This window comes from Stylophora pistillata, chromosome 3, assembly GCF_964205215.1.
Source record: "Stylophora pistillata chromosome 3, jaStyPist1.2, whole genome shotgun sequence".
NCBI lineage: Eukaryota > Metazoa > Cnidaria > Anthozoa > Scleractinia > Pocilloporidae > Stylophora > Stylophora pistillata.
Window position 1 is genome coordinate 11,866,215 of NC_142521.1, and position 16,286 is coordinate 11,882,500.

General features: G+C 40.0%; 4 protein-coding genes and 1 pseudogene across 5 annotated transcripts in view; 4 read left to right on the top strand and 1 right to left on the bottom strand.

Moving 5' to 3' along the window:
• Window positions 1-819: 819 nt before the first annotated feature.
• On the top strand, window positions 820-3,648 carry LOC111334818 (uncharacterized). Its single transcript, XM_022940642.2, has one exon. The coding sequence runs from the start codon at window positions 1,457-1,459 to the stop codon at window positions 3,029-3,031; it is 1,575 nt and encodes a 524-aa protein (XP_022796377.1). The 5' UTR covers window positions 820-1,456; the 3' UTR covers window positions 3,032-3,648.
• On the bottom strand, window positions 2,868-7,957 carry LOC111334819 (contactin-associated protein-like 2). The gene is made up of 2 exons (XM_022940643.2): window positions 7,177-7,957; window positions 2,868-5,169 (listed from the first exon to the last, which is right to left on the bottom strand). The coding sequence occupies exons 1-2, from the start codon at window positions 7,496-7,498 to the stop codon at window positions 4,544-4,546; spliced, it is 948 nt and encodes a 315-aa protein (XP_022796378.2). The 5' UTR covers window positions 7,499-7,957; the 3' UTR covers window positions 2,868-4,543.
• Window positions 7,958-9,881: 1,924 nt separating this feature from the next.
• On the top strand, window positions 9,882-11,719 carry LOC111320057 (putative oxidoreductase PXDNL). The gene is given in 6 exon segments (XM_088752788.1): window positions 9,882-10,272; window positions 10,275-10,618; window positions 10,620-10,656; window positions 10,659-10,860; window positions 11,232-11,625; window positions 11,627-11,719. Coding segments are annotated over 6 exon segments (1,434 nt in total). The 5' UTR covers window positions 9,882-9,908.
• A 1,638-nt stretch (window positions 11,720-13,357) lies between these two features.
• Window positions 13,358-16,286, top strand: part of LOC111334811 (contactin-associated protein 1-like) — a 3,194-nt pseudogene continuing 265 nt past the window's right edge. Inside the window, exons 1-3 of the transcript XR_015999476.1 lie at window positions 13,358-13,490; window positions 13,754-14,733; window positions 15,746-16,286. The exon at window positions 15,746-16,286 is cut by the window's right edge and continues 265 nt beyond it. The product of XR_015999476.1 is annotated as a contactin-associated protein 1-like (transcript). The remainder of the gene's footprint in view (window positions 13,491-13,753; window positions 14,734-15,745) is intronic.
• LOC111334787 (uncharacterized) overlaps window positions 14,587-16,286 on the top strand; it is an 8,233-nt gene continuing 6,533 nt past the window's right edge. Inside the window, exon 1 of the mRNA XM_022940600.2 lies at window positions 14,587-14,679. The gene's annotated coding sequence lies outside the window, so the exon portion shown is untranslated. The remainder of the gene's footprint in view (window positions 14,680-16,286) is intronic.

Here is a 16,286-nt window from a genome sequence, read left to right on the forward strand (position 1 = left end):
CCTTCATGTTTTCTTTCCATTTGCGTCTTTCACCAATGCAAGCGCCCTTGTCAGCTTTCGAGCAAGGCTGAGAACAAGCTGTCCACTATAGCTATCAGACTAAGGCAACTTGTTAACTAGACGCAAGAAAGACACACATGTCTAATCTTAATGATAACCAATTATTGAGGTAATTTACTTATGGTTTCTTTTTATCTCTACACTTTTGAGATGAGACTAATTGTCTTCTGTTTTCAGAAAGAAAACCTTTTAACTACTATTAATCTAACCAGGATATTTTATCAGTTTCCAAGGAATTTCGGAATAAATTATTTTATGTTCATGAATAAAAAGACGACTAGACATTTTACAATACGAGTGATTGACAAGTTCTCTTTCATGTGACTGACGGCGTGTCCGACTGGACAAAAACAGTATAGAAGCTGTAATCTAGAGGAAATGTTTTAAAAGAAAGACAAGGAAACAGCTAAACCAACATTTATAAAAAAACAAACCTCAAAACGGAATATACGATAATACTGACGTGTTGAAATACATTAGAAAAACTGTGCCCTTCGATCTTTTGAGTGCTCTTAATTTTCGCTAAATTGCCTTTTCATTCTCTTTATATCAATTACTTTAAGAAAAATTTTCATTATTCACATTTTTGTAACGAGAATAAAGGTGATGCCTTGCACATAGTGGACCACGGGAAGTTGTTATAATTCCAGACACGCAAACTAACCGAGTAAAACTTCTTTTCCCCCAAGAACAATATAATATTTGTCAATATTTTGAATCAGATAAAAACTAAAGTCTTGACATATTTTAGATCGTAATCAAGAACAGCTCTAAGCTCTAGACCAGTTTCTCTTTTCATCTACCTATACGTTTCGTGATGAGTGCTATTTTACGATGAAACCATCTTTAGAAAAGACAGCAATAAATTTAATGGTACGATATTGAATTAGATTAGTCAAGGAACAAAAGGAATTTAAAAATTTACTGCAGGAGCACCGAGGCTTGAACTTAACCACAGATCCAATATTTCGGTACAATGATTCTTGTCTCAGCTTATTTTGAAATATTTCTTTAGACTGTTAAGCTCTTTCACACAGGCTAAACAGTCACATCAGAAAACACAAACATATAAAATGACGTCGGCTGTAAATCGTTGAATGAATCCAGGTTTTTCGAGACTCCATAAAGTTGCACGCAAACTGCAATATATAGCGGGCTCAATTACTTGTCACGTCACCGGACATGATCGAGAAAAGGGCTGGCCACAAGAATGATGTTTTGTGAGTTGGTTTTTCACAGGAGGGCAATATTGGTGGAGCTGTTGTTCTTTCAAACTAGAAACAATTGCCGACATTGTTTCGGCATTAATGGTCGCGTAGCCTCAGTGAGAGCAAAAACAGCTTTTTAGTCGGTTGATCAAGTCTGGGTGAAACACGATTAGCGATTCAAGATAGAAATGAGCACTGGACAATCTTCTGGCCAGGATGGGCCTTCAATTCAAGCACGGAATGAACTGTCAGACAGGCGAAACTCTACTGAACTAGCCTCAATGCGAAGGAGAAAGATCTTCTGGGTTTGTATCGTGTGCTGGCTGATGATTTTGTGTGTAACTGCTATAATTATCATAGCTGTTGTACACTTTCAAAACTCTAAAAGCGACACTGATCAGATGAGTGCTGGCGCTCTAATTGGGTTCGGAGTATTGCTTATTTTTGTGCTTTTGTGGTCGGGTGTAGTTTACTTCAAGTTCTACCGTTCGAAATCGAGAAGGGATCCGCAACAATGCAGACCTAGCCGAGAAGAGTTTTTAGCCTTTGCCTCGTCAGAGATTTTTTCAAGAGGAGTTAGTTCAACGATCTCTACAAATAATTCTGCAACGTTCAGTCGATCTACTAATAGTTCAGGCGAAAGGATTAATCCTCAACGTATTATATATCGCGAACGACGTTGCGACGGCGAGCGACATTACAACGATGAACGGCGAGTTATCGATCAAGCCTTGGAAACGCCAGTAACTTCGGTTCTAAGTTCGTCTAGAATGACGCGAGAATACATCGACCGCCAACTTGCTCTTGTTGGGAGATCACATGCAACTCATCCTCCCGAACGTCAACGAAGTGAAGCCGAACTCCCACGAACTATACTCGACCCCAATCGTGCTCCTCCTCGTCAACATGATCGGCACTCAGTTCCCATGCTTCCACCATATCAACGACAGATAATCCAGTCATATAGGCCATCAGCAAGTTTACCCGGAGGTACCCCGCCACCTGCTTACGACAGAGTATTTGGTAGAAGGAACCGACGTGAATCGACGGCGTCAGAGGACAGCCAATGTCTGAGCCCCCCTGCTTACCAGTCTCGTCCCCCATCCCCATCAGGTGGGATATCAGCGGGGGGAGATACCAACAACATGAACCTTAACGTACCGAGACTGGTGGTTGGTCGCCCTGTTGCAATGCAATTTCCCGTTGAAAATATAAGACGTTATGAAGTAGCGACGAGCCAACCACGTCAACAATTATCTCTACCAGCCACTGGCAGAATTTTATCAGAAAACGCCATTTATCCTGTTCCATCACGTGCCAGGCGAGTTTCACCTCCTGCAATACAAGCTACGGCGATCACATCAATGGCACCCTACCATCAGCCACACCACAGATCACTACCACCTCCAAATTACCATGTATCCCCCCATTTATCGAATTCGACATCACTTTCGCCCCTTGCACGGGGCCCCCCATCAAGTCCAACACGACAGCCTGTTTCACCGTCATATCCTACAGCACATTTACCATTTGCTCGTCCTGTATTATCTTTAGCTGCTCCAGAAAGCACGTCTCGGCGGCTTTCGCTTACGTCAAACCGTCCTCCTTCCCCAATACAAGAAACTACTGAAGACAATCAGGAAGGAAATGAGAACAATAAAACTGAAACACCGGTACCGCTAGCGGCGACAAGTGAAGTACGCAGACCCAGTGTCGTGCTCGTCTACTTATCACAATCACCAGAAGAGGAGATAGTCGTATAAATTAAAAGAACTCAGTTTGACATTTAAGGAACCGAAGGGGGGTTAACGTTTTCTTCTTTTGAATCAATGAGACTTAATCAATGAGAGAAGAGGAAACGACACGAACACCCTCCAAAATCTTTATTTGCGCTTATTTTCAGAAAGCAACAAAGGAAACATTTTATGAAGACATTGAGATTTGATTTAATCTCGTACATGATATTCAACTGACTGCGGCCTGCTTGCAATAAATTTGTTATTAATTAATCACTTCGATAAATAATATTTTAAGACTTATTTATTTAATGATTACAGTAAAGAACTTCTTGATCATGATTGCACACTTTTAAAACAAGGGTTATTACTGAAACGCTAATTGTTACATTGATTATAGCTAACTTCTTCTAATGCATGTAATATTTCAACGGTCGTAAATGATGCTCAATACAGCGGTCATTACGTGACGGGAAATCTGTTCAAGTTGAATCAGAAGTGAAACATTATTGTAATGATCAAAATCCAAGATAAACAGGCTTGACAAAAAAGAGCGAAGAAATAAACACTTGAGTTAGACCTCCACTACTTTCCTTTGTCCATGTACAAATTTAAACCATGCTGAAATAAAAATTCCTCTAGCATTCCAGTTATCAAATTAATTATATAACGTGAATGGTGGTGAGTGGACTGTATCTATAAAATTACTCTATATTTATATTGAGGCCTATTAGATATTTGAAAGAGTCTCAAAGAAATTAATGATTAATAATTAATGATTTCCGCGTTGAACAAGCTCATTTACTGCAAAGTCATTACATGAGTTGGTTCCAACATCCCACTTCAACTCATCGCTCACTTAAGTGCATGTTCCGAGTTTGCATCAAGTTCCATGAGAACTCATTATATATGGTCACTTCGTCGCGCACTGTGGCGCATTTTGCTGGCTAAAATTGATACATTAGCAGGATAAAAAAAGGTTGTTTAGCCCGCTTAAACGCTCGCTTGAATATTATTTTTTAAAAATTCTTCAGTTTTTTACTGATTCTAACAAATTCCCTCCAAAGTGTTAATAACAGTAATAATGTATATTCTTGGGTGTGAATATGTTTGGCCCTCCCAGAGTCATTTTGACCCTAGGCCTCATCAAGTGCCTCGGGCTAAAATAAAGACTCTGAGTTAGGCCCAACATATATTTATGTCCGTGAACAGTGACTCTATCGTTTTAATAACGACCTGTAGCGCCACGGTTTTCAATCATTTTTGTTCATGACTTTCTTTATAATTTGAATTTTTAGCCGGACTTATAGTAGTACCTTATACTAGCACATTTGACTTTTTAGTTAAACTTTCAAGTATGTACCGGTGTACATACTTGATGTACGTTACAACATTAAACGACAATTTATGGACTGTGGAGACCCTTTTTGGTAGTGCGGTGCAGGGTAAATTAAACTGCATAGTATTTGCGCGATTGCGCGGAATTCGAGTCTACCATATATCAGAACTGATTATCGTGTAGATTAAATTAGAAAGCGTCTAAGCCATGCCATAGCACTTAAACTTTCCTAATGTATGGAAGCCTCTCTCGTTTTCCTCTCCAGTATCCCCAAACCTCAGCTGTTTAACCGGAAGACTTGTCTTGTCTGTGAGGAGTCCGCTGTCTTCTCGTAAAACACCGTCATTTTTGTCACAGTTACAAACAGTGTTGGGTTTTGAACACGTGTTGTTCATTCCGCATGCGCAGATTTGGTCTCCTCTTCCAGGCGAGGCTCCTCCCCAGTAATTCATCTTGATGTCATCGCGTGATACCCACCATGCGAATGTTCTGTTTTCCCATACGATGGACGAATATTGGCACTCGTACTTGATAAACTGTTCACAATGTAAGGAGACTCTAGTTAGACTCACCAGCTGGGACAGACTCGCTCCTATGTATTGAATGTCACGCGAATGACATCCTGGGCCATTACATCCTTTCACTAGCATTCTGCTTTCACTGTCGTGACTGACGACTGTCACGCCAACTCCATTCTTGTCACCCATGTCACAGGTGACGTTAAGTAAAGGCGGGAAGCCTCCTTCGCCATCAGGGTCAATCACGTACAAGCCAGTTTGTGCTGAGGGGTCTACCTGTTTCAAGGCGCTACAGGACCTCGCTAACGCTGGGGATTGAATATTTTTCATTAATTTTAAAATTTACTAGCGTGTATCAGAGGATGATTAGAATAAAAAATTCATTGCAACGTTAAAACCTGGTAAGCTACATAATTCTGTTGGTGAACATCCAAACAACTACAAATCCATCTAAGGAAAAGAGCGAAACAATGCAACTCCAAACATCTTTCTACTTGACATTTATATTTATCTTTTTAACATAATGATTATAGTGCGCATCATCTGATTGGTCTATTCAGTTTTCAAGCGGATGCTTTAGCAGGTTATGGAGCCCGCATGCAACTGCTTATGTCATAAAAGCAATAGAATGCATTTTTCTGGCTCTATGATGCGATAAAGCCTCTTGGGATGTTAGTTAAAAACCTCAGGTTAAATTGGAAATGGTTATAAAGACTGTTTCTCAGAGCTAATGGCCAAACTGTGTTAAAGTACCTGGCCGGTGGTGTTTACTCTAGAAACTCAGGATTAGGATTTTCTGATAAAATGCAGTATCTATCATTGAAAGAAGCGTCGTTTAAACTCTTAACGAATTTATGGATTCCCGAGTCATTAATCATTTAAATCAGTAGGCATCTTAGTGTTTTATAAGTTGAGTAGCGCATGTAGGAACGATATTTTTCACCGCCAAATATTCAAAATGTCGACCCTTAATTTTGTAATGATTTAATTTTTGCGGAAGATCACTGGCCGTGTAAAATAAGCCACGTTAGTGATAGACGTTGTTTGAACAACAACTTCTAAAACTAATCGTGTTTATTACACTTTTCAATGTTTGTCATGATGAGTATTGTGACACCCATGAGAGCTTTTGTTCCGAGAGACCTTATTGGTGGTTATTATTAAGCTTCTCTCTATCATATTACGACATTATCAAACAAACAGCCACATTGACTACAACCAATCAGGTTGAGGGTTGTATCTTGAACTGATATCAAACCGTCTTCTTTCCCCAACTGAGTTAAAAGGGAAATGTAAGGCATTTTTCAATCGAGATCTCGGCAACGAAAGGCGCAGAATTATTGATAGCCGGTGTGCGCCGACTGCCCGCGGATTAACGAACAATTGCAAAAAATTTATCAGCAAACTATGACTGAATAATTAACTCATTTAGAATGGAGCTAGATGGCACAGATACAAAAGTCTAGTTTTAAGAGTTATCGCTTGATGTTATATTAGCTAGGGTTTATTCGTTTACTCTGTTGAGCTATTTCGATGCAATTGACGCCGAGAATCACTCTTTACAGGTAAACATTGAAAAAAAATTAATTTCAGATCCCAGCCTTTCAAATAAGGCTCCAACCAACAGCTTGATAGTAATACCAAGACCGAGAAACTAACAACACACGTGACATCTCCCAGTTGATGTCAGTTACTTTTAATATCTGTTTACGATTTAGAACTTGATATCAACTTTGAGAGATTTTTAACCTTTAACAAGTTTCCTAAAAAAAACAGATTCATTTTCAGGGAATTAAACTTGCGAATAAAAAAGATCCCCCATCCTTGCCCATCAACTAGGGTCATTTTGTTCATAAAACGTTTCAACTTAAGGTTATTCATCTGAAATTAATGTTTTGCTTTCCGCTTGATACTGATATATTGATACCTGGGTCTCAAATGGGATTATCCGATAGCCGTAATTATGAAACAGCCAAGCGATTTAGCCGTTACGTGTAAAAACTGACAATTTTGAACCGTTAGTTACAAAAACATTAACCGTAGAATTATTTCTGGTGATCCCAAAGGAAAGGTGTTAACTGTTACGGCCGTAAATTGGCCAAAACTTTAACCGCAAGCCGTAAAAGCCTTCACCCTAATGAGACTCTGTCAAGCGTTGGCAGCGATCCAAAGCAATGTTGTTACCGTAGATGTTTATCTACCTTTTTAGAATACCTGCATGGTTTAGTTCACCGATACATAGGGAAACGCAATGGTTTCTGATAGAGTTGCATACTTTATCTTGTGATTAACTATTTTCAAAATTTTGACTTTACCTGGGTAGCCTGGATACCTCGCCATTCCCATGTAAGTGGATGACTTATCGGTCACAAAGCAGGCCAAACAACTATGTTCCCTAGCTTTACCGTTCAAATCACACATTTTCTTATCCCACCAGAAATTAAAACTCATGCACTGAGGATCAAGCGCGCATGATTCTACGCAGTCAGAGTAGCGCGGTGATTGTTTAGTGCTGTAGGAAGAGTTGAGAAGGGCGAAACCGAGCTGGGATTTCTCTTCACGACACATACCACCATTTGAAGCCAAAAATTGAAGGTGTAGACACAGAAACGCTAGAAAAACACGGTTTAGATACATTTTTCTGCAGCCAGAAAGTCTTAATTATAAGTTTTACAGACCGTTTGGAAAATAGCCTATTCACCTGTTTTTCACAGCTGGAAATCTTGATAATGCGTTGCACGATATTGATTTTACTTGTAAGTGTTGCTTAGTGACTAAAACCCTGAGGCTGGTCCTCTTTTGTATGAAAACCTTTTAGTTCGATCGTATTCATTAGATTTTCATCTGGTACACCTTGAATAAAAGGTGTACGAAACGACAAGTTAATGAATTGGCATTGTATTAATAATCTTTTCTACCAATTTTCTGTATATGCTTAGGCAGTGTTAATCAGTACGTATCAGCATAAACAAACTTTGAAAAGTCCCGAACGTTGGTTGTGGGTTCTGAGAATCGCCATTTGACTAAACTTTCCCTCTCCGCGGGGTATATAGGGAGAAAGTGCCAGTATTTACAGTTTTCCAAATTCATCACATATGCACACCATGGAATATACATAGAGGACAGATATTTACGTAATATCATTAAAAATCCACATTCCTTTTATCGCAGAGGATTGAGATAAACAGAACGGATAAAAAAATGTAACATCTAAAAAATAAATAAAAACAAGAGAGGTGCTAAAATTCACATTGAGAGAAGTTGAATTGTTAAAAATTTTAAAACAATTGATTTCAAAATTAATCACTTCAAACTCGCAGTGGAAAAGTTTTCGTGAGATTGTCCTTTGACATAGGACATGATCACCACTTAGTGCATACTTAAAAGTGTCTACGATAACTTTGAAAAGATCAGTACGCGAGAGAAAAAGCTTTTGTTCTCCGGGCCAGTGTTCTCCGGGCCAGTGTTCTCCGGGCCAGTGTTCTCCGGGCCAGTGGTCAAAAATGTCTGAATTCTATCGAGAAGAGGAGGAAATTAGAATGATAAGAAATTTGCCGGGTAGCGAGTTCTTTTTTGACGCGGAAACGAAGCTAACAAGCCAACGCAATCAAATAAACGCGGATTAGAAAATCTTGTTAATTTTTACAAAGCGTCATTTTCCTACATTCTAGAGGGTCTCTCGATTCTCACATTAGGTTGTAGATGTTTATTACTCAAGTATGTGTGTATCAGCGAAACAAGAGGACACTTATCCGAGGGAGCGCTAAATGGAATGACATTAGAAGTCTGCCATACAGTCACGTTCCGCTCAAATCAGTTAAATCAAATAATCCTTTACAATCAACTGCATGAAACTGGGGAGCTGATTTCCTCAAGTCATGCGCGTAGGCTGGCAGCAGGTGAATCGAAAAGAGTCCTTGAAATAATGTAGATGAAGAACAACAGTCAAAATAGTTCTGGAGACGTGCAGGTCAAAGGTTCACAAAAAATATATTATTATATTATTATTGATTATCATATTTTTATATATTATTAATATATATTATATATTATTATATTATATAAATTATATATATTAAATATATTTTTGCTTTACCCGACCCTGCAAGATTTTAAAATGATTATCAGCCTTCCGTAACACTAAAGCATTGACTCGTTTCCGCCTTTACTGCTGTTTCACGTTTGCTCAGAAAAATACATCGGCATCGTAATAACCAAAGTCCCTCGAGTACGCGAGGTATAAGTATACTGGCGTAACTATATTGGCGATCGAAGCACATACAACAGAACGAGCCTCTTAAGTTGAACTAAGTACTAGCTTCTACATGGGCCGGCTGATCGTCTCCACAAAAGTTAACATACATTGGTCGATGTATGTCTATGAATTTGAGATATCTTTCTGGATGCTGTTACAATGAAACAACATGGAAAAACACAAAAGCAAATGAACAGAACACAGCTGTTAGAGCGCTTGTGTTCCGGGTCGGGCTGGCTGTTGTCTCTTTTGTCAGTGCTGTGTCGCGTGGATTAACGTGGAACTAAAAATAAAACATCATCAACTGATATCGCACTCAGCAAAGTTCTGTGATAAGATAGGGACAGAGATCATACGGAAGGTATAAAAGAATTACGCACGTTGGCGACTTGACGATACGAGGAAGCTAAAGGAAGAAGTTACCAGTGGTAAGTTTAGCTATGTTACCCATCATCTATTCTCGCGTTCCCAGTCGGTTATATCAGTGTTTAAGGCGCGTTTTTGTTCAAATGACACATGATGATGCCAATGAACATGGGAAACTGCCAATCTTTGATATCTTCAGACGGACAGGACGCCATATTGAGAAAGAAACGCTTTACACGGGATAATTTACAACAAAACTCTTCCCCAACATCTTCTGTTGTACAAAGGCTGATCAAACTAGAGCTTACTCTGCTACAAAACCAAATCTGTGCGAAAAATTATACACTTTGCCGCGCAGGACCAAAAGGTAACAGAGGAAGATGAGGAAGACCAGGGACCCGAGGGAAACTGGGTCCTCATGGGCCGATGGGAATAAAGGGGGATGTCGGATTACCGTGTAACCCTGGTCCTATGGGACTGCAAGGGCCACCGGGAGAGAAGGGAGCTAAAGGTAAGCCGGGCCAGTCTCTCTCAACACCAACTCTGATAGAGTAACCTGTTGAAATGACAGTCGATGAAAGTCAGACAGCCATGTTGAAATGTACTGCGAATGGTAACCCAAGGCCAAACGTCCCGTGGTCTATGTTGGCATCGTCGCTTCCTGTTAGACGTCATATGGTAGAGTCCAGTGGTGTACTGCTTCTAAAAGACATTAGACCTCAGGACGAAGGAATTTACAGCTGCAGGGCAGAGAATTTTTTGGGACAAGTCAAAACCTCAATAAAATTAACTGAGTCACCATTGCCTGCAATGCTGTTGGTCAGCCGTGGCCAAGAATCACGTGGTCTAAGTCAGTCGGGAGTTTGCCCGGAGATAGAACTAAAGTGAGGAATGGAACATTGAAAATCTACAGTTTGGGGAGAAAGGATGGTGGAATATACATCTGTAAGGCAGAGAATATTTTGGGATCAGTAACAGACACTGCTCATCTCATGGTATTTTCTCCTCTGAAGTTCAAAGTGCGTCCTCCTCAGGAGGTAATTCCTCACGCTCTTGATTCATTATATTTGCCATGTATGGCCGAGAGTGACCTGAGAACTACAATCACTTGGACAAAGGATGGCAGGTCTTCCCTTCGATCCTGTGGAGTCTAATGTTCTACAGAATGGAACACTGTTATAAATAACATCAGGAAATCACACGAAGGATCTTACACATGTAAAGCGACTAATGGTCTGACAACAATAAAAGCCAAAGTCAAAATAAACTCTCCGAAGCCCGTTAATGCGGTGTCTTGTTCTGTGATGAGAAAATACAGCAGCAGCACAAGCGGAAATTACGTTATTGATCCAGACGGCGCAGGAGAATTTATTTATTTGTTTAATCACTTTCACCAGAGTGCGGTGAGGGTCGCACAATAGAGCGAGGCTCCAAATTAAGTGCGCCCAATATCCCACCCATCCCACCCCAGGGGAGGACATCCATCACACAGTAATCTCGTGTGTGGGAAATTAACGTCTCCTACCCCAACCCTGCAGGAGACGGGACCTCCATTTATTCGTCCCTATCCGAGAAGACTAGAATATCTAACCATTTCTTGATGTTATAGAAAGGTAGCAAATTCTTCTAAATTATTTTAAGACCCTTAGTGTTGTTCCGGCCGGGGCTCGAACCCTCGACCTCCCACACAACAGTCCAGCGCTCTATCCATTGAGCTAATCGGGAGCTCAGAATTGTCACCTTTTACAGTATACTGCTACATGTATATACAGTATACTGCGACATGAAAGACGAGAATGGAGTTGGCGTGACATTCATTGGTCACGACAGTGAAGGTAGAACGCTTGTTGATGGTTATAAATATCCGGGAAGTCACTCACGTCACATTCATTACACCGGAGCGAGTCTGTCCCAGTTAGCGAGTCTCACCAAAGTCTCCTCTCACTGTGAACAATTCATTAGGTACGAGTGTAAATATTCAGTGCTGTTGGGGCACGGGGTTTACGGTTGGTGGGTGTAACGTGACTCGACTAAGATGTTGTACTGGGGCGGAGCGTCACCTGGCAGTGTTAAGTGCGCATGCGGGATGACCAACTCATGCGCAGACTCCAGGTATGGTTGCAACTGCGATAGGAATGACAATGTGTCATTCCTATCGCAGTGAGGACAGCGGTCATCTCACTGACAAGACGACTCTTCCTGACTTGAAAAAGGTGAATATAGAGTGTCTTGAGTAACAAGAAATTATACACAAAAAATTTAAACTGCTTAGCCTTGGAGAAACTGGATATTCGTCGGGAGACATAAGATATCACACTTTAGGAAAATTAAAATGTTATGGCAAAAACTAATAAGATCTTGCATCACTCATTTTGAATTAAGTATTGTACCTCGATCCTCTGTGAAATCAACCTTTATCTTACTACAAACTTTTACATATTAGGGCTCTATTATCAACTCAACGGATCATTTTTTAGTATGGTGAGAAGCTAAACAGTTTTAATTTTTTTTTTCATAGGCAATATTCCTTCATAGTGCTTGGTGTAAAAAAACTTTATTTTCTTTTAATTATAGAATTTTTTGCTCAACACATTACCTCAATTGCCTAATCAGAAACCATCCTCTGGCAGTTGAGGAAATAGCAAGAGGCTTGGTTTTATTGGATTGAAAAATTACTCTAAGGAAAGATCAACTAAATGTCAAATTTAATATTTTAATGCCACAGCGAAGTAGAACTGGGTACTAGGATTGGACTGATATAAATGGAAACGCTGCATGTAAGTCAAAATGATTGATGTATATCAAATGCGAAAAGAGCGCAAGGAGTTAGGGGGGAAAACTTGAGCAGGGTTTGCTATCTCAACAAAGTCAACAATGAAGGTCAGGAATTACGAATTTCCCGCATCAACTTTGATAATAACCATCCTTTCCGTAATTCAAGGATTTAGCTTTCGTTTATTGTTATCATTTTTAAACGGAGTGATATAAGTCTAATTCACTACTTAGAATTAATGCATTTGTCTCTGTGTCTACGAGAATGGGAGCATGCAAGCATGACCAAGCGAATATACCCGTCTAAGTTTTGCGTGAAAAAGCATGTTAGGGCTAAATTTTGCGTTTAATCTACAGTATGAACCGTTCTATTATATATATTTATGTAGTTTAAGTTATTTCTCCCATAGGGTGCATGGTTTGATTATCAAGTGATTGAATAATTCAAAGAGACCGACTGCGAGTAAGGCGCCTAACAGAGATCAGCTAAGTGCAACTTGTGGCTGTTATGTGTTAGCCTAAATTACTGGCCTCCAGTTTTGCGAACGCAGGTTAAGTGAATTAAGGATAAGAAAGTGGAGTGCTTTTGAGGTGAATGACGCTAATACTGACTCGACTGCTCACCTCTCTTTTCCTACAGTTATGTATGAACACAAGATATTTTACCAGGGAGTTGTCTGGGATATTAACTCCTTTGACCAGTGGTGCTAATTATATACTTAAATATACTTGCGAAACTGAAACTCCCTTTATAACAAGCACAGGCAAGTCTGTCATCTTTACCTCGAAAGAGGGTCAATTTACACTCAGCTGTTTGCCACACAGCTACTAAACAGGAACTTTCTGATTTAGTTTACGTGTTAGTCGCTACAAGACTAAAGGAACAACATTTATTTACTGATCTACTTTGTGATCTGAAGCTACAGTACCTTTAGAGCTAATTGCAGGCGTCGTAATAATGAAACGCGAAGATAAAGAGTGGAAGCAGTCAAAGAGAACTTCACGACAAACGCTGAACCGCATATGTTCGGGCCGGTCAGGTCTGCTGCTGTCTCAGTTTTGTCTGTTGTATCGTGCTAATTCACCAAGAACTCAGAATACAGGAAAATCATCGTCTGATATTATTCACACGAGATTCGTGGGATAAGGTGGAGAGAGAAATCTTGCTAAACGTTCAGGAGAGTATTATACGAAAGCAAGCTGTTGCCACGAAAAGCCATTGGCATGCGACCAAAGGTAACAGAATCAATTTTCCATTGTTTAAGTCTATGCAATCTAGGTCATTGCAGTTTTTCTGAGACACTGTGAGACATTGCTTGCCAGAAGCAAATTGAAGCTTCCAAAGCTGAACCACGATTCATAAAAGATGAAATTCCTGTTTTTTTTATTTGATCTATTAATTTAGGCTAGATATTGGGTGTCATGATACTTATAATAGTAATGTAGATTCCAGTGTTTACAGATCTAAGAGATAAATTGAATTTTCCAATTTTCCACAGTCTTCCCTAAACTTTTGTAATCATCCAGTGAAACAAAACGTCACCATTGCCGGCAATACTGTTGGTCAGACTTGGCCAATAGTCACGTGGTCTAAGTCAATGGGTAGTTTGCCAGAATAAAGGACTGAAGTGAGGAATGGAACATTGAAGATCTACAGTTTGGTGAGAAAGGATGGTGGAATATACATCTGTAAGGCAGAGAATATTTTGGGATCAGCGACAGACACTGCTCATCTCATGGTATTTTCTCCTCTGAAGTTCAAAGCCCGTCCTCTTCAAGAAATCACTCCTGTGATTGGTTCAAGTGTTCGTTTTCATTTTCAGGCCGAGAGTGATCTAGTGACTACAGTCACCTGGACAATGGATGGCAAGTCTTCACTTGTTGTTGAGGCCACAGTTCTACAAAAAGGAACTCGGATTGTAAATAACAGCAAGAAATCACACCAAAGATCTTACACTTGTAAAGCGACCAATGGTCTGACAGCATTAGAAGCCAAAGTCAAAATGAATTCTCCCTTTATTGCAACGTCTTGTTTTGTGATAAGAAAGTACGTCAGTAGAGTCAGTAGAAATTACGTCATTGATCCGGACGGCGTTGGATCGGAGGACTGGCACCTTTCACAGTATACTGCGACATGAGTGAGAGGAATAGAGTTGGCGTAACAGTCATCGGTCACGACAGTGAAAGTAGAACGCGTGTAAAGGATGTGATAATCGAGGGTGTTATTCACGTGACATTCATTACACCGGAACGAGTCTGTCTCAGCTGGCGAGTCTCACCAGAGCCTCCTCACACTGTGAACAGTTTATCAAATATGAATGTCATCATTCAGTGCTATTATGAGGGATGGGAGGAGGATACGCATGGTGGGTGTCACGTGACTCTGCTAAGATGACGTACTAGGGTGGAGCATCACCTATCAGTGGTAAGTGCGCATGCGGGATGACTAACTCCTGTGCAGACGCCAGGTTTCACTGTAACTAGGGACTTTAAGATACGGGGACGCGGACGCCTTGAAGTACGCGACCGTCGAAGAGAGCCTGGGTCGAGTGCACCGCGTTCGTGGCGAGAAAATTAAGTTAAGGTTCTTCAGTTTGCGAGCGACGCGGCGATTTTTTCGAGTTTAATATGGCTTCTTTCAGGGAAACTCGAGAACTGCTGTGTATAAGTCGTGCAATGGGCTTTATTACTGATGCAGAATTCTTGCTGCTTTATGAGGAGAACAAGTCGGATAATTTGGACTTTCCTTACCAAGAGTATTCGAAATTTTCTTTGCCGGGACCAAAATGGAGCCGAGTGTTTAGCCAATTTAAGGGTAGAGAAGCATCACACATCTTGCCTTGAAGATGCACTGCAAATTCCTGCTATATTTAAATAAGATCAAGGAACAGTATGTCCTGGAACCGAAGGCCTTTGTATCCTTCTCAAGCGATTTGCCTACCCTTGTCGCTACTCTGACATGATCATGATTTTACTTGGGCTTCGAAGCCATTCCCGGCTAGATCCAACTGTAATTTATAACCGAGATCAGCAACTGAAAATTAAATCAGTCAATGTATGATTAATTCACAGAACAGAGGTTTTTACCGGGATTGCTTAGTGTTAAATTTCTTGCCATTCTGCTGTGTTTTAACGAGATTTGAGCCATTTTTGCACATTTTGGTTTAGGTTGTACTGACACTACAGTGTTATATTTACACTGCTGTTTATGATTATGACTCAGCAACCGACTTTTTAAATAAAAAATAACAAAGAAGATTCTTAAACATCCAAAATAATACAGGTACTGTTAATTAAAAGGTCTGTAGAAACCAAAAAGACCACCAATTTACTCACGTGTTATCAGCGACGCGAAAAGCCTTCTAGCGACGTCCGTCGCCAGCAACAACGCAGCATATCTGACTTTTGGTCATGCGCAATGAAGCTCTCAGGTGTTATTTTACTTCCGGTTCTCTTTCGCGACGTCCGCGTTCCTGTATCTTTAAGTCCCTACTGTGATAGGAATGACGCAGTATGGCGTGAGGACAGCGGTCTTTGCACTGACAAGACAACTCTTCTAGTAAAACAGCTCAGGTTTGGTGACGTTATAGGATCTGAGGAAGGATATCATACTCTGGGGAAAATTAAATGTTTTGGAATGGCATAAGGATTTTACTTAGGAACAATTAAGGTAAGGCTTTAAAGGTTAAAATTCGAGCTTCTAAGTCAGAATTTTAAGTCATTAGATCAATAGTGATGTAAGAAGTATTTATAAAAAATATTTTCCTTTTTATTACCGAAGTAAAAATGATGAGGTTATGACTGTAGTGTAGCTATTTTTTATTTTTTATTTATTTTTTTTTAAACGACTTTATTGGGCATATCAGATAAATATTTGAACAAGGCAAAAGTACAATGATACAATAACAAATAGAAAACAGAAGAGAAACTGTGATAAAACTGCACCCAAAAGGGAAGGCGCGAACGGGACGTAAAGTCCCATGCGAGGCACCGCCCATTATGAATTAAAAAACACTATAAAATAGAAAATTA